Source organism: Heptranchias perlo, chromosome 30, assembly GCF_035084215.1.
Source record: "Heptranchias perlo isolate sHepPer1 chromosome 30, sHepPer1.hap1, whole genome shotgun sequence".
NCBI classification, from domain to species: domain Eukaryota; kingdom Metazoa; phylum Chordata; class Chondrichthyes; order Hexanchiformes; family Hexanchidae; genus Heptranchias; species Heptranchias perlo.
Window position 1 is genome coordinate 13260829 of NC_090354.1, and position 23259 is coordinate 13284087.

The following is a 23259-nucleotide window of genomic DNA, read 5'->3' on the forward strand; positions in this document are numbered from 1 at the left end:
ACCTGTGAACCATAACACCCTTAGAAAGAGGAACTTTTCAAACCATTCTGTCTGGGCTGAATGCAAACTTGAGTCTCAGAAATAAAATAGCAGTGCTGTTTCTACCATCTAGTACCCCCTACTATGTGAAACCTTATTAACCTGATTAATTAGTCCAAAAAAAGACTTTGCTTTCTCCCACCTTACAATGAGCTACCAGTTCACTACCTGCACTATTATTCAGTGCAATTTACCACAGCTGAAAAAGGATATGTTACAATACAATACTATGAAAGTGTTTAAATGAAAGGTTAACTGCCAGACAGATCTAGTAATTAGGTCACCAGGGAATCAATACTAACACTCAGATTGGCTATTGCAGTGTTGAAAATCTTTGGTTCTACTCACTTTGAATGTTGATTTTGAAATTTTAATTTTGTCTTCTGCGTACATCTGTTTAAACATTCTGCTGCTGATGGTGTAACTGACAGTCATTCTAAGATGGAAAACTGTAGTTGGAGGTTTAGGCATGTTGAAAGATTTCTGTGAATGCTGGACTCTGATGTGTACCTAAATGGGGATGGGGAACTTTCACAAGAGTAGTGTCTTTTTTTTCAGCATTTGACTTCAGCACGTGGCCATCTCCTAAAACAGTCACAGGCTCAGCGTCAATTTTTATCTGATTACATTTCCGTGGAGAGCTGTGAGATTTTATTACAGTAAAGATGTTAGATGAGTGGATATTGGGTGGTGTAGTCGGTTAACACCGTGCTTTCATCATTGTGAGCCGAGTTCAAATTTAGCCCAGAAAGACGGAGTGAATTTAAGATAATTGGCAAAAGAATCATGGGGGAGATGAGGATAATTATGTTTACACAGCGAGTTGTTATGATCTAGAATGCGGTGCCTGAAAGGGTGGTGGAAGCAGATTCAATAGTAACTTTCAAAAGGGAATTGGATATATACTTGAAAAGGAAAAATTTGCAGGGTTTTTGGGAAAGAGCAGGTGAGTGGGACTAATTGGATAGGTCTTTCAAAGAGCTTGCACAGGCACGATGGGCTAAATGGCCTCCTTCTGTGCTGTGTGATTCCATGATTCTATGATAATGTCTCCTTTTGACAACTGTGAAGGCCTTGAGTGATATGAACTTGACCAGCCATGGCCCACTTCCTTGTTTGACCAAGAAAAATTCCTTGGTTTGGCACTAAATTGGCAGTCTCACTAAGAAAGGTCACAATGGTGGGAAATGAAAATGTCACAGTATACGGGGCTCTTTTTAAATTGGAGTTAAGGCAGATAGTTGAGCCAGATTGTGATTTACCCTAAATCTAATCCATGCTATATGTGACTTGAAAGTGCTCGATACTGGGTGCCAAAGTGACGAGTGGATAAACATTTGAAGCAGAGGAAGATAAAGGGCCATTGGGAGAGAACGGGGTAGTGGGATTCATTTTGAATCACCCTAGCAAACAGCTGTCACAGACACAATGTGATGAATGGCCTCTATCTGTGTTGTAAACTTCTACAGTTCCAAATTAATTGTGTGACGTTACAATCCTTTGTCCATCATTTTAACAATAAGTTGATTCCTTTCTTTGCTAAAATAAGAATTTCATACAAATACAATAAAGCAATTGTATATCATGATTTGACATCTCTCATCTTGATGAGCATAAAAATTCCTCCCCAAAAATAAATCTCTTGAAAACATGTGTGTTATAAATCATTTTGACAAAGTTTTAATGATATAAAATGAATATTTAACATATTGCATTTTACTGAATCAATTTATTTTACATATGCCCAATATATGTTGGAACAATTGCTACTACAGAGGAACTATACACTTCCATTCATGGTTTTACCTCCATAAATCTATACGCTGTAATTTAATTTATTGTAGTATGAATTGATTTTTTTCGCATTATTTATACAACAAACCTGCAAGCTAATTTTTCTTAAAAAATACAAAATAAATGACATTTTTTTGAAATGATTAATGGTACAATAGATTTCCAGTTCGGATTCTGATCCCTCTTTGTTGTATTACAGAAATGAAAAGTTCATGGTCAACAACCACCTATTTTTGGTTTCAAAGCTGAATGAGTCCAAGGTGATGTTTCGGAATGTTCCAATTTTCATTTAAGGTTGAACGAAATGACACCCGATATTAAATATGTGATGTCCCCCAATTTAACCGCACTTCAGAGTCTGAACCTGATGGGCAATGCAAATGGATTTATCTAATACTGTCCTGCATTGTTTCTTTATTGTCCACCAAGTCCTCCATGTGGCTCTTCCCATTTGCATTCCTGAGATTTGAGTCAGGGGTCATGCAATCCACATCATCAGCTTCTTGACTCTGTGGTGAAATAGGTTGTCCACCTTTGACACGTTTCCACTTCATCCTTCGGTTCTGGAACCAGACCTTTACCTACAGAATAAAGAGTAGGAAGTTACAGCTGCTGTGTCCTCGCCAACCCCGCTTTCCCCCTTCTCCTAAATATCAACCCATCAAATTCATGCCAAATTCTCCATGTCAAAATATGAGTCAACCAATGAGATAATTACTCCACATCTGGGCTGATTTACAAGCTGAACCTTCAGTGAGCAATTTACTGCAATAAAACTTTTAAAAGTGAAATGGTCACAATGAAAGAGAGATTTAGTCAGAATCCATGTTCTCAACATTTCTTATTTTAATTGCTACTTTTCTCCACCGTTTTTTTTACCTCCCCTCCTGAAGGCATAGAGATATCACAGGGCTACAGTTCCACAGGTACTGGTCATGCTACGGTAGTTGCTCTGTTGGCCATAATTCACATGCGAGTCAAGACAGTGAATGCCAGTCGTCTGTTCAATCGTAAGGGGCATTACGGCCAAACCTGATCAGTCCTCAACCAACATCCACACATGCTCACTTCCAGCTGGGGGTAACTAGGCTGGGATCAGGAGTGGAGACACTGGCTGATTTCTTTCCCTTTCTTATCCCGGTGTTCTGATGCCAATTGTAGTGCCTTTACCGGTGGTCTTTCTGACATTAACTAATGCAGCAACAATCAAATCAGAGACCATCCTTGTTCTGCATGGCTCAGGCTCTCAATGAATACATTTTTTTTTTACATCGAATTTACAGCACTGAAACAGGCCATTCGGCCCAACTGGTCTGTGCCGGTGTTTGTATGCTCACACGAGCCTCGTCCCACTCTATTTCATCCAACCCTATCAGCATATTCTCTTCCTTTCTCCCTCATGTACTTATCTAGCTTCCCTTTCTGTGCCATTCTCAACATTTTCAGCCTGCTTGTCTGTAAAGGACACATGGCTAAGGGGTGTCACATCATGCTTAGAAGAGTGGACACAACAACAATATGCTCTGCATTCCAATTTAATGAGATCTGTGGAATTTTCATGTATTACATCATATTTTGAAAACCAAAGCAGTGTCTTCCTGCATCAACAAACAAAGAATAATGCCTGCAGACTCTCTGGTTCTGTTAACTGTCTCTAACCATGGGGACACACTGTACCAAAAGGATGAACACCCCATTCGGTTGCCAATCAATTCAGAATTTAACAGGTTAATTCTTACCTCAGTTAATATATAGGGACTACATACCACTGGAACAACAAATGCCACAAGTAGCAGCTTGAGGGCTCGTACAGTGATTAATTTGTAGATTGCACAATACCGCATTTATACAACCAAATTCCTATTCCATGAATAACTAGTTTTCCACAAAACTGTATTCACTTACCAGAAATACATGGAATTCATGTGGAAGCATTGCTGTTGAGGCTCCCGTAGCTAGTTAGTGCAATGAAGAGATTTACAGAATCTTTTTAAGTTGCTGTACTTGCAAACAATAATGCCAGCAGCCAAGTAAAAGTAGCACTGTAGGCACAGAGCAAAGTGAGGGGAAAAAATAGGCTCAATTAACAGGAATTCGCACCTACAGGAATAAACAGAGCCAGCGTAAACAGGAAACTGCTCTGACTCTCCAGCTCCTATTCACTCAACAGAAGTATGGATTTGTCAGCTATTCAGAACAAATATAATTTAAATATTTTTGCCAACTGATCACATTGCTTCTAATTTAGAAGCTGCAACTTAAGTTTTAAATTTCAGCTTCTGTTTTATTTTGCCTGCCTTTCAAAGAAGCATTATTACCTGAAATCTAACAGCAACCTCCCTTTTAATAGTGTTCCCAACAGTTACCATTTACTCACAAGTCCCGCAATTTGGAGAAGATTTTTTAAAAAATGCTTGTGAGTCACGAGGAAAACTTAATTGTAGCTTTCTATGAATTTATATTTTCTGTGTGAAACTTGACTTTCAAGAACAACAGCAAGTGGCAGAATTCCCAAGTGTATCTTAAGCTTTGGTAATGCTATTCCTGGTAAATATGAGATGATGACATAGTCTGAGTCAAAAAATTCCTCTGTAGAAAAAATATTTTTTTGTTTATGAATTTATCTGATAAGTGGCTATTCTGTTCATCTTGACCCATCAAAACAATTCCCCTTTAAGTCAGGTTTTTACCATGCAGACAGGACTTTTAACTCACAGAATTGGCCTCCAGCAACAGCAAGAATTTGGATCTGGAAATCCATGCATTTTCGTTTCTCCAATTCAGGTGCGCTGTAACTCACCCACACAGAGCAGATCTCATTCAAGCGATTTAACTGCAAATCGCAGCCAGTGTTTAAAATAAAAGAGCAATTGCTCTTAAAATGGGCAGACGGTTATGGCCTGTTTTAGGAGGAATCAATTGTAACCAGATGCCACTCAAATGAAGCACGGCAGGTTTTATGTTGTTTTAACACTTTTGCTGCTGGGCGTTGTTGGGGTAATTGAATGTTTGGATGCAAACGTTTTTCACAAATGCTGTTCCCCAATAAAAGCAAATGTTTTAATCACTTTATTTCCCAAACCAAAATAGTCTTGCATTTCTTTTGGCATTGTGAGTGCATTTTTTTTATTGCTGGTGTTCTGGAAAGTATTCTTTGTATTTATATAGGCTTGCATCCTTCTCCTCCCTGCACTGTTCTCTGATGGGGGTCCTGTTTCTGGGCCTCTGTCTGAGCCGTAATCAGTTGCTCGACAGTGTGTGAGAGCAGCACAGATTAACTCACACTCCACAGTTACATTACCTGCTGACTCTCACTGTCTAGGTTCACACATGAAGTATAGGCAGTTGGGTGAAGTACTGGAGGGGACTGGTGCCTGTAGAACTGTCACCCAGCAACAGTCAACAACACCTTCAGGAGAGATGGGGAGAAAATTGGAAAATACCAAATCCCACTCTTTTATAAGTGTCTCCTCCTAACTTTTCCAGGGGGACATTTCTTCGAAGTGCTGGGTGTAGCAGAATTGTAAACATGCTCATACTTTCTCTGTGGCTCGTGCACAAATGGAGGACAAGTTCTTTCAATTCCCTGTTTTCTTGACCAAACAGTTGACTTCAACCTACTCACAATTTCAGTGCTTCTCAGATTATATTTAGAATAACCCTGGTGTTGGTCCAAGGAATGCAACATTTCTCTTTTAAAAATTTCCATCGCAAATCCTGCATATGAAGCCCAAAAATAATAACGTTTGACAAACCGCACGATTACTGGGTCAAGAACACATTGCTTGTGGTTCTCCTACACACGAGTGTATGAGAGATATGGCAGCACGCTATGTAGAACACTACCCTTTCAGCTCTAGGACTTGGATTTGGATCTGGCTTTGAACTGAAAAGACGCCAATCTCCTTTCGCTCTTGACTATAAGGATCCTTTACGTAATTCATTTAGGCAGTCTCGATCAAGGTCTTTGTGGACATGGGCATGCAGTATGGAGCTCATAATTCAGCACTAATTGGCAGTCTTACTCAGACAGACTCCACAAGCATGGCTGGTGTGAAGTATGGAAATGTCACACTAGCACAGTGTTCCGCTCCCCAGCACTGACATTCCTCACTTTGATCAACACAAATTTCACCCAGAAATAACATGTGAGCAGTGGCCTGGTGCACAGCACGTACAGGTTCCAATGTTGGGGAATGTAGGTTGCAGGCTTGTGCCCTTCATTCCTTGGGTGGCACAACCCCAGTCACCTGGCCCATCAGAAAGTGGAGGCTGTCTGCTTCCCCCAGCCAGAGGGAAAAGTGGTGTTCGAGTCTCACATATATTGCAGCAGCCAGTAACACAGTGATTTCAGCAGCAGTGTGAGGGGATGAAGCATGGTGGAGTGGGAGGTCTAAATATGTAAAAAGTAGCAGAAAATAGATTAAAACGCACAAAGTAAAATGTGCGACTATTAGCCAGATGGAAGAATATTGGAAGCGGTGAAATATTTACCTGTCTTTCTGTGAGATCCAGGTTAACTGCTATCTCGTATCGCCTCAGTCTGGTCAGATAATTATGATGAGCAAATTCAGCCTCTAGTTCTCGAATCTGTTCTTTAGTGAATGCTGTCCTTTCTTTCCTGGCCTTGTTGTTAGACTCTGACTTGTAATTCGAATCTTGAGTTTCTGTAACAAGTTATAACAACATATGATTAAAAATAAATATCCATGTTGAATTGCATGGTGTTTGCGTAGAGAATAATGGGTTGTATGTTAGCTTGGCTCAGGAGGTTGTGGGTCTCAGCTCCGTATCATTGCTTCAGGTCATAATGTAGGTCGGCACTCCAGTGTAACACCAAGGGAGTGATGTATTGTCAGAGAAGCTACTATTTTAGATGTTAAACCGAGGTCCTGTTTACCTGTTTCAGTGGGTAAGGATCCCATGACACAATTCAAAAAAGAGCAGGGAGTCCTCATGGTGTCCTGGCCAACATTCCTCCCTCAATCACTATTACCGAAAAATAGATTAACTGGTTATTCATCTCATTGCTGTTTGTGGGATGTTGCTGGCATAGAATGGCTATCGCATTTGCTTATACAACAGTCCCTACACTTCAGAAGCAATGCATTGCCTGAAAATGCTTTAAGACATTTGATGTGATAAGGTGCTGCATCCACGCAAGTATTATTATTTATAATTGTTGGTTGGGAGAGATTACAAGGTTGTAATTCAATTGCAAGGTTCAAATAACATCAAAAGAAAGAAGGAACTTGCATTTATATAGCACCTTTCACATCCTCAGGATGTCCCAAAGCGCTTTATAGCCAATTACTTACTTTTGAAGTGCAGTTATGAAGACAAATTCAGCAGCCAGTTTGTGCACAGTAAGATCCCACTAACAGCGATGAGATAACTGACAGGTTAATCCGTTTGGATATTGTTGGTTAAAGGAGAAACATTGGACAGGACACCGGGAGAACTCCTTTCGAATTGTTCCATGGGATTTTTTAATCTCCACCTGTACAGGCTGACAGGGGTCTTGGCTTAACATCTCAACCAAAAAGCCAGCACCAACAACAATGCAGCACTGACTTGGTACCTAGATTATGTGCTCAAGTCCTGGAATGGAGCTTAAGCCCAAAACCTTTTAACTCGGGAGGTGAGAGTGAGCCAAGCTGACACTTCAACTGCATAAGCAGATTTGTAACCCTTATTCTGGACAATGAAGCTAGTGTATGGAATTGAAATTGCTCCCATGATCAGTTATAATATACACCATGGAGCTTATCCTATTTTGGGACAGTTTATTTTTCCTGGCACTGTGTGTCAGGTCAGATGCTGATGACCAGTGCTGTGTCACTGAACAATGATCTCCATACTGAGGCCCAACAAGTGTGACAATCACTGGACACTTATTGAATGATATTCATCAGCTGATTACAATGCAGGACTAGTTTTGGATTGTTGATCTATTTAGTTTTGGATTGTCTTAGCAAAGAGCCAGCACAGACATGATGGGCCAAATGGCCTTCTTCTGTGCCGTAAACATCTATGGTTCGAGTGATTTTATTCACTTTGTGCTATTTACAGTTAATAAGCAGATGGTAACAAAATGACAGCTGTGGGAAAGCTCGGACTGCACCTACTAAAACAAAATTCCAATGCCGTTCTGATTATACACAGGATTAAGGAAAGAACCTGCATTTATATGGTACCTTCATATCCATAGGACATCCCAAAGTACTCCACAGCCAACTAGTTACATTTTTTGAAATATTTCAGTCAGAGCTGATCTGAGTAACATTTCAAGTTACTGTTTTAATAAAATCTAAAAATAAATTCACCTTGTTCAACAGCTACAAAATCCTAACCTGATTTCGTAATCCTAGAGATTCCTGCATCATCTGAAATATAAAGTTGATAGTGGTCTCCATTTCCAATTTCTTTTCTAACTTTCTCCCTTCTGAATCATGCTGGGATACAGTTCCATGGGCATTGGTGGCCCTGTAGCACCTCACTTCAGTGACCGTTCAACTGTTGACAATTGTTGTCCTCATCTGAGGTCTGCACACATTCACCATTCAGCAAGATCACCAGGAGATCATAAGCAGGAATGCTGGATCATTTTTCCCAGTACAACGGTGCTGAGGCCAATTATTGCACTCCCCCCCCCCCCCCCCGCCCCCCCAATATCCACTGTCTCAGTTTAGATCAGCTCATTAAGCACAGTCCAGGAACCAAACCTGAGACCTTTCTGATCTGTAAGGATCAGAATCAAATTAGGGGGTGTCAGCCTTGGCTTAGTGGTAGCACTCTCACCTCTGAGTCATGAAGGTTGTGGGTTCAAGTCTCACTCGAGAGACTTTAGCACATAATCTAGGCTGACACTCCAGCGCAGTACTGAGGGAGTGCTGCACTGACAGAGGTGCCATCTTTCAGATGAGACGTTAAACCAAGGCCCCATCTTCCCTCTCAGGTAGACGTAAAAGATCTCATGACACTATTTGAAAAAGAGCAGGAGAGTTCTCCCCAGTGTCCTGGCCAATATTTATCCCTCAACTAACATCACTAAATTAGATTATCTCCTCATTATCTTGTTGCTGTTTATGGGACCTTGCAAATTGGCTGCTGCGTTTCCTACATTACAACAGTGACTACACTTCAAAAAGTACTTCATTGACTGTGAAGCACTTTGGGACGTCCTGAACGGCACTATATAAATATAAGCTCTTTGTTTCTTTCTAGATGAAATTTGCCCATAAAGCCTTCATCATTTCCAAATTGAACAAATGAAGACAAACAGAATGAAGACTTGGTTCTAAAAACTGAATCTATGGAGCAGCACACCTTCTAAGGTTATAGCTTTGGTGTAGCAACTATGTTTACAATGAGGAGCAAACAGTATAGTACTACATTGTACGGAGTTTGTGGAAGAATGGCAACAATTAGAAAAAGCATATGTGTTTAGAAGGTGTAAAAACAATAGACATGTAATGTCAAACATAGCGAGAAAGTAATTTGTCTTAATTGCGATGAGCTCAACCATGACAGAATTCCAAATGCCATCTGCTTATAAAAGAATCATACCATTTCCTCCATCAATCCTTTCTGGAATCCACAATCCACGTTGCATTTCCCCACCACAAATAAAAACAGAACTAAAAGGTGCCGCATGGCTCCAACGCACTGAACTATCAATCACTGACTCGCTGTAGGGGAAATGCACCTTCATTGCTGCAAGAGATTTTAGATTTCAAACGGAGGATCTACTAAATCTCCCATATGCCAGAGGAAGCCCGATTGCAGCAATACTAATTTGCCAAGCTTATCTATGCTACCTTGTAGAGGCACCGAGCGAAAGCCAGGCTTCCTCCTGAAATGGAACAGGGAAAGCTGGACAGAGGCTTCTTTTTGCTGGTGTGCACTTCATTATTGGCCTGCTCCAAACATTGCTGGCTGAGGGAGGGAAGCAGGCCAGACGCTTGCCCTCTCAGCTACAGATGGTGCATGGATCAGGAACACTGATGGAACCGAGAAATGGCCTCAGGGGCTGGGGGGGCGGTGGGGAAAAAGAAAGTTTTAAAAAAACTCAAAATTTTAAAAGCATTCTGACGACTTAAATTTCTGTAAAGCAGAATTGCCACAGCAACAAGTTTATCTTGGTAGGAACAAAAATTTCACTGCGTGTGAAATGTTGGTAATTATGTCAATGTTACCGTATTCAGACAGAAAATTGTTTTTTTCCCAGGCTGTGATTTTCAATTCAAATTTCAGCTTTACAAAACATACAGAACTTTTTCACTAGTTTTTGCCTTTATATTGTTTAAATTGTTATATGGGTAGCAGGGAAGATTTGTGAGTTCCTTCAGGATGTTGGTATTTAAATGCATTGTAAATAAAGCTTAAATTCTAAACCAAGCATCAAACGAGAAAAGGCCATTCAGCCCATCAGGCCTGTTCCTCCCACAGACTATAAATAAAAATAATTCTGCTACACTGGCTGTTATTTTACTTGTCTGGAAATTACCAGCAGTAATGTTATCACATAAACGTATCAAATTCCTCTCTGTTATGTTTTTAATTTTTATGCTAATCAAACTGAGGAATATTAGTGCGTGGATATGGAACATTTTCCATTTAATGTCAGCATCAAGCACTTCTTGGTGAGGTATAGGAGCACTAAAAACCATTGTGAGAGCACCATCAGCAAAAGGACTGCAGCGGGGTTCAAGAAGGAGGGTCACCAACATCACCTTCTCAGAACAACTAGGGAGGGGCAATGAATGCAGCTTTACCGTCGTTGCCTATATCCCACTGGAGTTCATTTCTAGAGGGATAGAACTGAAAAGCAGGGAAGTTATGTTAAACTTGTATAGAACCTTGGTTAGACCACACTTGGAGGACTGCGAACAGTTCTGGACTCCGTATTATGAAAAAGATATAGAGGCACTGGAGAAGGTGCAAAAAAGATTTACTAGGATGATACCAGACTGAGAGCTTATACCTATCAGGTAAGATTGAACAGGCTGGAGCCATTTTCTCTAGAAAAAAAGACTGGGGGGGTGGGGGGATGACCTGATAGAGGTCTTTAAGATTATGAAAGGGTTTGATAGGGTAGACGTAGAGAAGATGTTTCCACTTGTGGGGCAAACTAGAACTAGGGGCCATAAATATAAGATAGTCACTAATAAATCCAATAGGGAATTTAGGAGAAACTTCTTTACCCAGAGAGTGGTTAGAATGTGGAACTCATGACCACAAGGAGTAGTTGAGACGACTAGCATAGATGCATTTAAGGGGAAGCTGGATAAATACATGAGGGAGAAAGGAATAGAAGGGTATGGTGATAGAGTTAGATGAAGAAGGGTGGAAGGAAGCTCATGTGGAGCATAAAGACCGGCATGGACTTGTTGGGCTGAATGGCCTGTTTCTGTGCTGTCCATTCTATGTAATTCTATGTAAATTAAATAAAAAGATGCAGAATACAGCTCAAACTACTCTACCCCTACTCTATGCCAACAACGTACTTCAGCCCCCAATCCTATCTTCAAAGGAGCACCCTCTTCTGCACCAAGTGTGACAATTTTTCCACACTAGCCGCTCTGTTGCCTCTCTAAATGGCATTGCCAATTAGTTGTAAGTTTGTATCGTAGGCCCATGTATTAGGAACTGGATTGAGACTGCCCAAACTCATTTCAGAGAAGATTCCTACAGCCAGCAAACAGATGATTCTTTCATCCTATTAAGGTCAGCTAGATTTGAAACCAAGTCCCAGAGGGAAAAGGCAAGTGACTGACCCACTGTGCTGTTCAGTTCCCTCCCTGTTATTCTACTAGAAGTGTTGACCAATAAATGTGTTAATGTCTCCATTAGAACAGCAGAGAGAAGAATTTGCTATAAATACGTTAAGGTTTTACATGATAACATAGACAACAGTATTCCCAAGATTGTGGAAGGAAAGATGGTTTCTGCAATATGCGTTACCTCCCAAACTGCTTTTTACTCTTTCAGATGAGCACTCAAGTACATTTGTGAAAAAAGCAATGTTTTACCAATAGATTTTACCACAGATATCTTTGTAATGATCTATCAATCGTGCCGTAAAACTATAAGTGAAAAAAACAGCGCAGTAAAAATTTGCAATGTAGCAGATGTACATCTGCCCTGATGACTAACATGGCATATTTTAAGTGGAATTTCCAAAGCAGGAAATTCTTGGCTATTCCAGGAGTGTAGCCTGTCAATAAACCCCCCAACATCTCAGCAAAGTCTCGGTAAAAATGTCGCAGTGTGACATTTTTACCACAGACTGGTTAATGCATTACAAGTTACGCAAAACCGCAGCCGTGCCAAGCATCACCGGGAGTGACCGTCAGTCGTGGCCTACTGTGATGTATGTTTTTTTTTGCTCCATATGTTTAAATAGTTTGTAATTTGCCTCACTTCTACTGATCATAAATTTCATTCCTAACATTTCCTCAATGTTATAGTTCAATAAGTGCACCCCATTAACTCACAATCTTACTGTAGTACTAACACAGGGGGAAAGAAAGCAGTAAAGGATGAATCCAACAGCAAAAGACAGCGGGGTGAAATCAGTCTTGAGAAATTTAGTCTTAGTGAAATTTTCTTTTGAAAATTGGGTAGGTGTAAAATGGGCTGCCAATTCGCAATCGTCCAGTTTCACCCAAGGCTAATATCACCCCCAAGGCATCAAAAGACAACCTTCAAAGGACACTAATAAAATGCAACTTTTACATAATTACAACAACCCAATAACTGTATCTTTTAACTGCACAGTATATAAACTTTCTAACCCCACAGTTCATTATTCTTATTTCAGGAGCACTCAGTAAACAGCTCCTGTAAAAATACACCTGGGCAAGATGCATTTTCATTTTAAACTGTAAAAATTAAATATCATTGTCTGGGGACTGGGTGAATCAGTGGGTTAACACAAAGTTCTTCCATCTCTGGGTCAGAGGTTTGATTCGAACAGATACTGAAAAGTTGGAAGTTCCTTTTTGCAGGCTGTGAGATCATCTGAAGTAAAATGATTTGAACGGGTGGAGTTCCAAGCATAAAATGATAGGGTCTTCAGCATTAATTAAGCTGAAATTATCATTAGCGCCAAGAGACTATACAGATGACTCATTTTGAAACTGGAAAAATTCACGTTGGTTGGGGATTCTCTCCTGAAGTTGGGGTTACATGGAATTGCATAGAAATTACACCATGGAAAAAGACCATTCAGCCCAATCAGTCTGTGTTGACGTTTAACCTCCACATGAGCAGACTGTTCCCATATCCCTTTATTCCTATTTCTTCAACTACCTATCTGACCTATTCTTAAATGTTGACAGTCTCTACTTCATTCATTAACTCTGGTAGTGTATTCCACAGCCTCACAACTTACTTGTGTGAAAAAAAAATTCTCCTGCTCTGTCCTAAAATCTTAAATTTAATCTTATATTTATGTCCCCTCATTCTAGGCCCCTCAGTCACTGGAAACAGTCAATGTCTATCTACTCTGTCCCATCCCTTCATAATTTTAAACACCTCTATTAAATCAGCCCTACTACCTCCTCTGTTATAACAAAAACATGATGTGGAGATGCCGGTGATGGACTGGGGTTGACAATTGTAAACAATTTTACAACACCAAGTTATAGTCCAGCAATTTTATTTTAAATTCACAAGCTTTCGGAGATTTTCTCCTTCCTCAGGCAAATGTTTCAATTGAAACATTTGCCTGAGGAAGGAGAAAATCTCCGAAAGCTTGTGAATTTAAAATAAAATTGCTGGACTATAACTTGGTGTTGTAAAATTGTTTACAAATAACAAAAACAGGCTAATTTCCAAGTCTTTCTTTGTATTTTCTCATACCAGGCAGCATCCTAGTGAATCTGTGCCATATCCTTTCTATTGCCTCAACATCTTCTCTATAGAGTGGAGCCCAAAACTGCACACAGTATTACAACAGTGGCCTTACTAAGGGTTAAGGCACATTGGGGTATATTTTCTTCCATTTAGTAAATGTTAGCAAAAAGAATGGCACAAATATAAAAAGTGGGAAAACGACACTTTATACTCAGCCCACTTGCAAACAGAGGAAAATATAGCCTCTATAGTAGAGGAGCTTTACTCAGTGTTCAATCTATACAGTATCGTGTGTTTAGGCTCGTGTGGAGCATAAACATCGGCATAGATCAGTTGGGCCAATTGGCCTGTTTCTGTTCTGTAAATTCTATGTAATTCTATCTGCCCTGGGAGTACTCGGTGCAGACACTGGCTGCAGAAAAAAAAGTTGCAAAACGTTCCATTTCCCAGCACTGAAGTTTCTCACCTTAATGAAAAAAAGTCATGTTTTTAAAAAATACTAACTTAATTGAGGAAACAAAGGGGACAAAGTGTTGATGTATTGAAGGGCCAGCCTGCAACAATAGCACTTCCTCTGCTCAATCAGCATCTCCTCTACTCGTGCTGGCAGAAAGGGTTTCTTGGTTGCGTTCAGCCAGGAAAGACTCAAATGAATTGATCCATAAATGAAACGTGATTGTGATTTATTATAACCTTCCCTGCTGGATCACTATGTCGTTGTCAGAACAAATGCAATAAAAAGTCATAGTTAAGACTTCATACTGTTAAAACCCTAGGTGTCTTCATATTTTAAGTACATAATCCTGAAAAAAAAGAAAAATTATGAATTCAGGGCGGTTTCATACAAGTATCATATTCCCAATGAATTTAATGTTAAAGGGGAGTTAAAAATAGACAAGCTTTAGCATACAGGTGTGGAGAAGCTAATTATGGCATTTGTGATGTAAAGAATCTAAGTTGGAATCTGAAGTGAGATTATCTTACGTCATCTTGTAATTGAGAATTTTGAAAAGATGTGACTTTCATGTCTTGTGAAAGTTGGGAAACACAACATTTCTATACTGTGTCTAAGCAGAAGGTTTTTTGAATGTAAAGATATGTAGAGAGCAGATATTTTAGACGATAAAAGCTACACATTTAAAACTCTGTAGTTTTATTATAGAATTCATGCAGTTTACAGCTAACTTTGCAGAAATGTTCTGCTAATTTTAGTGTTTATAATTATGCCCTTTAGTGGATCCCACTGATACCCTGGTTATTCGTCACTTTTGATACTGGCACAGCTCTTGAATTTGGTTGAAATCCAGTACAAAGACAGAATATAATTGTTTCTGTAGACACCTGAACTGCGCAGCAACCAGAACAAATAGAACCAGCGCAATGTTTTGCTCCGTACTGTGTGGCTTTGAGTGCATACAACTGCATGCTGTATTATTTTCCAGATTTTGGTGCATTGTGCAGTGAAACGTACAATATCATGGAGTGTTGTTAATCCATTTTTGAGTGATCTGCCTACACCCTCAAACTTTCAAGATTTTTTTTTAAAAACAGAGTTAATAAAGCATCTGAATTCCGGAAATAAGTCTGCACTGGATTCTAAGTGTAATCAGCGGTTAATAGGAGTACCTACTACGGTATATGCAATGACAGTTAACTTTGAAATATACAAAACATAACTGCACTACCTGTTTTCCAAACCTTCCTCCTAACTATTGATAAAATCCAAATTGGAATATGGTCAAATCAATTTTAACAAGATGTTGCTTTTAAAAATAAAAACCTTTTTATTGTTAATAAGCAGATCGCACTGATTACTTCAAGATTAGCTAGGCATGCATTGCAAGGCTGTTATCCAGTCAATAGGTTTATTTGATGTCGTAAACCTTGAGTCAAGTTCAAGCCATTTATAACTAGACCCTAAAATTAGGGGACACCTTGTTGGTATGGTATGTTCTTTACAATGCACCTTGTTTCATTTGTATTCAGTTACTTTTTGCAATGATAATGGTTGCCGTTATGCACCACATTGTTGATTTATGATATTATTCACATAAGGGTATCAATACTTTGAAACGCCTTTTGTTACTATGACATTATTCGGAAATGATACGCAGCCAATTACAGGAAGTTTCTATGTCCAGTATGTATCTTATAAAGAATAAATGCAAAATACATAAACATTATTCAGGAGTAACCAAATTCAGGAGCAGTTCCAGTATCAAAATGGAATCAGTGGGATAGCATTATGTCTTACTTAATGGGCACCCAGTTTGTTCAAAGGGACATTTGTTCAAAGGGAACTTTCACTCAGGGGACGCAAGTTCTAAAATTCTTTGTTTGGTGGTACAGGGAACAGCTCCTTCCTGTGACTGAGCAATAAAAAAGTAAAGTTTAGCGCTGCTGTTCATTTTAATGGCAGCTTTCTTTACGCAAGTCACGTACGATGCAAAAAAATGCAAAAGCAAAAAACTTGGTAAACAACTTGTAAATATATTCATGAAGATTTCCTCATCAATATCTCGAGCAAAAACGTAGACCAGTTCTTTTTCAACATATTTAGGATTTTTCCAGAACGACCATTGAAACCTTTATGATGTTGCAGGAAATCCTTTGTGGTCACTTAGCTTAAAATATCACAATAAAATGAAACAAATTGTGATTAATGATGGAAATTGTAATTATGTTATCAATTAGAAGATTTGACAGCATGGATCTGCAATAAGTTAGCCCATTGCAGATCCATGTTAAGCATGTTTAAAGTAGGCCAGAACCAGAACCTGAAAAAACAAAGGGCAAGACAAAACAAAATAAACCAAAGTAGAAAACAAAAAGGCTCAAGAAATGTTGAATAGAACCAGGGAAGAATAAAATATCAAGTTAGAAAGAGAGAAAAAGTGAGTGAAAGTTAAAGAAATACAGAAAACTAAGAAGGCAGAAGATAAAAAATTAAATACAAGGAGAATAAGTCACTTTTTAGGACCAACTCAATTTTCATATAGGGTCCCAATTTTTAAAAAATATTTTCACTGTGAGTAATCCCATGGGAAACTGACTATGTATCCTAAAAACTATAAATGTTCTCAGAAACACTACAGTCACCAAAACTTATTTGGCTGTCTTGAAAATACATCATTCAACTATAATTCATAAGCTTATTTACAATCTAACTACTGTATATAAAATAAAACTATTGCATATGAAGAAGGATTATCTAGGGCACTTGCAATATCTTCACTAACAAAGTAACTTTCTTGCATTTAAAAAAAAATCCGCTGAATTCAAAATTGTCAAGTTTGGGTGTTACTAATTTTGCAAATAGAAATTTTCCAAAAAAAACTTTAAAAATAGCAGCAAAAAAAAACTGACTCCAGGTTCTAGAAAAGCGGGCATGAATTAAGAAACAAGTTAGAAAAAGAAAAAAATCTTCCCGCGTCTCTTAAGACATTGCAACTTTTCTTAAAGTAGAATTAATTTTACACTAATTTAGATTTTGGAAAATCTTCTCTCCGCCAAATCAAAAAATTCAGTAAGACTTTTTTTTACATAAAGGTAGTATTTTAGGTAGTGCTCATTTACATTGTCTTAAATTATAATTAGATCAAGAGATTAGAACAGATACTGCACTGGAGATGTGTTTAGCTCTGCAGTGTTGCTAGCCTTTTAGTATTTTTCATTTAAGTCACAAATATACTATCCAGTGGGGCCCCACCAAATGCCACAATGTAATTTCATGGTGTTTGTCAACAGCAAGCTGTCTGCTCACATGTCTTTTATTTGTTATGGTTCCTTATTAACTTTCCCTTCTCCCTGATTCAGTATTTAATATGTATCAAGTGTTTAATTTTAAAAGTAAAATGAAATTTGTAGGAACTGCAACATTGCTCCAACATACGGCCTTCTGTAGTTTCAATTGGCATTTGATTTGTTTACTTTATTCAAAACCAGTGCTTTTCTATAAATTAAGCTGTACCGTTACACACCTGCTTGTATAAAGTTAGAGGTCACCGCTGAGATTTGGGACATGTCTGAAGTGTAAAGTGAACACGTTTAATAATGCCGTGCTTATAAAATTCACTTTTATAGTATCACTTTTCATAAAATGAGTGCACTAGTATGTTCATTCTGTTCTCAATTTTAGGTTTAAGTTCTATAACACATTAGCACCTGGTATTCTTTACAGCACAAATTAAACTTTGATAATGCAAAACATATGCAGATTGTATTAAGAGTTTTAGGAATAGTCTATGTACAGTGATGTGGATTATGTAAACCAAAACTGCACGTTTTTATTAATTTAAGTAAAATTGAAAATAACTGAAAATATATAGAATGGTGAATTCATTGGAGATTGTAACTTAATCAGAGGATTCAAATGATGACAAAAACTGAGAGCAAAGTTTGAGTGATTTTAGTCAAATGAACTGACACTGTAATTGACTACTTGGCATCTGTTTAGTTAAATATTTTCATACATATAATTTTTTTGATAACATTTTGCAGTTTGGGTGAAAATTCCTTTTTGCTGTTTTTTTTGTAAGAGTTACAAAGTTTCAGAAATATCTAATTGTCCTTCGCAGGATGATCTAAAACTTTTTTTTCCCCACATAATTGCTGCGACTGCAAAATAAAGTTGAGGCGTAGCACAAATCCTAAATGTAGAACTTATCATAAGATCATCTAAAGTGAGTGAGCGGATTTTTACAACGCGCTAGAAGTCGTACATATCCAGTTCTGATATAAGCTCGTTGTCAGCAACCTCCTGATCCACGCAATTGGGTCCAAGCCCCGGTTTTGCTCCTCATTCGGCACCAGTCAGTCCCGTTGTATATCTCTGACTATCAGCAGGGTTTTTATTCATCCCGACTGCTGGAGAGAACAGTGTTTGCTGCATTAACCAGCTTTGTTCAAGTAGCACAGCCAAGTCAATGTACCTGTACAGGACCAATTACAGCTCTAACTGGATGAGATTTTGGGCATAACTTTTCGGTATTATTTATAACACTGAACGAAACCGACACTTCAAATTAGTGGGTATTAGAAATTGCACTGAAATTAATTTCAACAAATCTTCTGGAGACAGAACTTTCACCTTTTCTTCTGTTACTGTTTAGTTTAGTGACAGGGTGAGAATATAATTTTTTTTGCAGCTGACTTTTCAACAGGTGGAGATACTTAAAAGCTTTAAAGTAGCTGCGTCACTTGGCGATTCATTCAGAACCAAAAAAAGGTGGCAACAAAATAACTTTTAATAGTTTGGAAAAAGTCAATTTCTTGCCTTTTTCGATGCTGCGGGGTTGCAACAAATGCAGTTTATCAGCTTTAAAATAAATTCACATTAGCTTTTAATTTGTCGCAGGCAAAATATTTTTGAGACACAAACTTTTACAGAAACATTTAATAGAAAAGAATATCTTAATGTAATTGTATTTTATTTGAAAACAAGGTGTGACTGGACTTTTTTGAATTAATGTTTTATTTCACTGAATAATAATATTTCCGATACCGCACTCACCTAAAACGTCGCGTTTCCTTTTTGTTGCTTTCTTGTCGATTTCGGAAGCAGCGATACCCCTGTGGCTGGAGTAATCCCCCGTCCCGACGCACGCCGCCGGCTCCGAGCCACTCGTTTCGAAATTCGCGGAGTTGGCGGACAAGCACGAGGTTTGTCTCTCCCTGGCCGCCGTCGGAGGAGGGTGAGGCGGAATGTGCCACTCGGAGCGGGGGAAGCGGGCCGGATGATGCTCCACGTAAACCCTTTCTTCTCCGGGAAAGCTGTGCGTCGCCGACACCAGGCAGGGCGAAGTGTATTCCGAATAAGTGGAGAAGTCGGCCGCTTCGGATTTTTTGTAAAAAGAAAAAGGAGACGGATAATGGTGCAGGCCGGGCACCCCGGCCCCGGAATGTGGATTTCTCATACAGCCCCACACGGCGGCCCCGGAATGCGAATTGCGCATACAGCTGCCTGTGGTCTGATCCATTGGAGGCTGGAAGGTGCTTTTTTTTTTGCACTTCGACCGCTTTAAATCCTAAAATCTCTACAAATTGCAGCGGCTTTTCTCACTTTAAGTCTTCAATTGGAAGTTTGCAATGATCCGATCCTTTTTTTAAAAATGTTTTTTTCCAAAAAATAAAAGGCTCACATGACTGCAAGTCAATGAGACTGACTCCCTCTGAGTGCTTTGGTGGGAAAAGTGACAAGTTTATAGTGTGTAATGTGAGAGGGGCGGGGTTGGGCACCACATGTTGGATTACTCCAACCAAGCAAAACATTGCTGCGATTAATCACCAGCATTACTGTATACGCAGAAATTTTATATGCACAAGTTAATGGGTTTTTCAGACCAAGGACATCACAGACGTTTGAAACTCAGACAGCATTGTCCCTCCTTAAGTTGCATTCTCAAAAAAAAACACTGAACACGTTTAACTTGATTTATAAATATATCTCTAGTCTTTCCCTCTCGAATAATCACCATCCAGCATAGTTACAGGGCTGCTCACACCTGCGCATCAATTTTGCAATAATTCATGCTACACCTACAATTTTCAGAATGGGTTTAAAATGCATTCAAGGAACGAGCCCAAGTGCAATCAAAGCAGGGGGGAAAGTTTTATGTTGCTGCGTTCAATATTGATATCCATGTAGGATTATAAATTTACCATAACGTGCCTTTTCAAGTACAGGGAGCCCATTGCCCTCAGTAGCCTAAAGCCCAGCAGAATGTAAAAACAACAGAAACATTTCTAAATACAATTGAAGTAGGGGTGAAAAAGGTACATTGAGATTATTTCAATACTTGAAAGAGCTCTCGGGCTATAACCTTGTTTAGAGGTTCAGGTGATGTCACTGACTGGATTGAGCAATGTTTCAGTGGGTTTATGATGGTCCTGTGACCCCGAGACTATTATGGGATGTAAAGGGGCACTGTAAGGAATAATGTTCATTCAGCACCTTTTTTTGAGAGAGCTGTGCATCATTTTAATCAGAATGACGACAACAACAACTTACTTTTATATAGCGCCTTTAACGTAGTAAAACGTTCCAAGGGGTTTCACAGGAGTGTGATCAGACATAAATTGACACTGAGCCAAAGAAGGAAGCATTAGGACAGGTGAGGTCAAAGAGATAAGTTTTAAGGAGCATCAAAGGAGGAGAGGCAGTGCGGTGGAGAGGTTTAGGGAGGGAATTCCAGAGCTTACTGCCTAGACGGCTGAAGGCACGGCCAGAATTGGAGGAACGCAGAGTTCTCGGAGGGTTGTGGGGTTGGAGGAGATTACAGAGATAGGGTGGAGCAAGACCATGGAGGGATTTGAACACAAGGATGAGAATTTTAAAATTGAGGCATTGATGGACCGAGAGCCAATGTAGGTTAGCGGGCACAGAGGTGATGGGTGAATGGGACTTGGTGCAAGTAAAGAACCAGCAGCAGAGTTTTTGTCACGAGCAAAAGGGATCAGATAATGTTTTTATGTGATTTACATAACCACATCACGCAACTATAAAAATGCGAAACAGAAGATGTCCATTTTATTTATTCCCAGGAATCTATCATTTTATGCAGTGATTGGTGCTGTTTTTGTTGAATATAAGAAGATGGACTAACATGTGTTGTTTAGAAGTAGATTATAGGGAATTTTACTCTTAGAGTAAATTTTAAAAGCCCAATACCATGTTTTTGCCCTATGCTGGTATATCCTTTTACCTAGATCCAGCATTTTAAAGGAAGATGATTTCAAATTTCAGATCTTTTCAGGGTAGTCAGAAACAGAGTAAGACCACATCTGTTTCATAACACATGCTGGGTGGAAAGTAACCCTGTAATCTGTGGTTTAATAAAACCCTGTAGTAGCCTTTAATCAATCAAACATGATGGTGTAATCCTCCGTTGATCATGTCACAAGCAGTTGGTCTAGCCTTCTGCAACTTCAAGATTTCAATCAGCCAATTATTGCAGTTGTATTTTAAAGAGCTACTGTATCCACGAAGGAGTGTTTGACAGACCATTTCTTGTTTGTTTACAAGACATGACACAATGATCTAATAGCGTCAAAAGACATCATCTGTTACTTGCATTGGATGCCAATGTAATGAAAATAAGCCATAGCTGGTTCTTGACCCTCTTCAAACTAAAAAAAAAGGTTTATAATTTCCTTAGGACAATGCTACTCTAATGGAGTTGTTCAGTCCAGATGGAATTGGTAGTAGCACAAAGATTGATCATTCTACTGCTAACAATTAGTAGAAAACTGAACGTGGTTTTTTAAAAACAAATACCCGCGAAAAATTCTAAGATAAAAAATAATGAAAATTAAGGGTCTCTGGTTATCCCAGCATTAGACCTGCCATCTTGGAACTGAATCAATCTGGGAAACTGTGCCTGTATCATTACCCTTTCCCACTCCAACTACTTTACTTTATTCTCCTGGTATTACTGTATAATAGAGGAGAGATTTAATGGCCTTACTATCATGCCTGCCTTTGTGCTTGACCATAAATGAGTCCAGAGACTGCTAGGATTAGCCAGTATGAGTGTAGTATCTCAAGGAGCGGCGTGTTGCCTTTGTAAGACATTTTGCCACGTTTGTTGAAGAGGGCGGAGACACAATCTGCAATGTGACTATGTCACTATCACCAATGGTATCTGATGCCTCAAAAATCACTTTGTAGATTAAATAAAAATAGTAAAAATCAGAAGATTGCATTGTGCACGGCAACAGAGATATCACCAATTTTCGTGCGAACTTTCCTGGGTGGCCATCACAATGGCACTGCAGTAAATTTTCAGAGAGTAGTGTTCTAAAACAGAGCCCACCTAAAATATAATGACACTGCCCTTTTAAAACACATTTTTAAAAAAAATGTAAATTTCTACAAACACTGGAAACATGCAAACTGGATTTCAATTCCCTTATTTGAAAAGAAAATAATGTAGGCCCAATTATGCAGAACAGCTCCTTTAAATCATATATTTCAATTTTTCTTAATCTACTTAAATTGAAGTCACCAAAAGTCAGACTATCACCTCTTAGCATATTATACTAAATTTAACACCTTTTTATATACAGTACCCACTTTATACCATACAGTACGATAACTGTATGGTTAGCACTTTCTAACCTACTACTTTAACTGTCTCAGAAAATTAGTCGTTGGGGCATCACAGATTTATTTTGAACAATACAGATTTTAAACCATGCAACCAAGAAGAAAAGTGATTTCTACAGGATTTTGCATCACACTAAGTTAATAAAATGTAAAGCAAATTGTCCCATTTGTATTGATTGTAATACTCTGGTCATTAATTCTTATGCATGCTAACAAAAGCGCGTAATGCCCCTTTAAGTGGCACTCCTTACAACCACTGGGTATGATATTCAAGATTGAAACAGACCGCAAATTTTGGAAACTAATCACACTTCATGTACAGAGATCTAAAGGGGAAAAGTGCAAATGCACAAAATCTGAAATAAAAAACGAAAGTGCTAGAAATGCACAGCCAAGTCTGCAAGCAACACAATTTTTTAAAAAAGATTAACATTTCAGGTAGAGACCCCTTTGTCAGA

The 23259-nt window shown here is 38.8% G+C and overlaps 1 protein-coding gene across 1 annotated transcript; it reads right to left on the bottom strand.

Annotated features, from left to right (window-relative positions):
- Positions 1-1703: 1703 nt before the first annotated feature.
- On the bottom strand, positions 1704-19887 carry meox1 (mesenchyme homeobox 1). The gene is made up of 3 exons (XM_067969226.1): positions 19208-19887; positions 6328-6500; positions 1704-2414 (listed from the first exon to the last, which is right to left on the bottom strand). Exons 1-3 carry the CDS (start codon positions 19671-19673, stop codon positions 2220-2222), a joined length of 834 nt encoding a protein of 277 aa, XP_067825327.1. The 5' UTR covers positions 19674-19887; the 3' UTR covers positions 1704-2219.
- Between the last annotated feature and the right edge of the window lie 3372 nt (positions 19888-23259).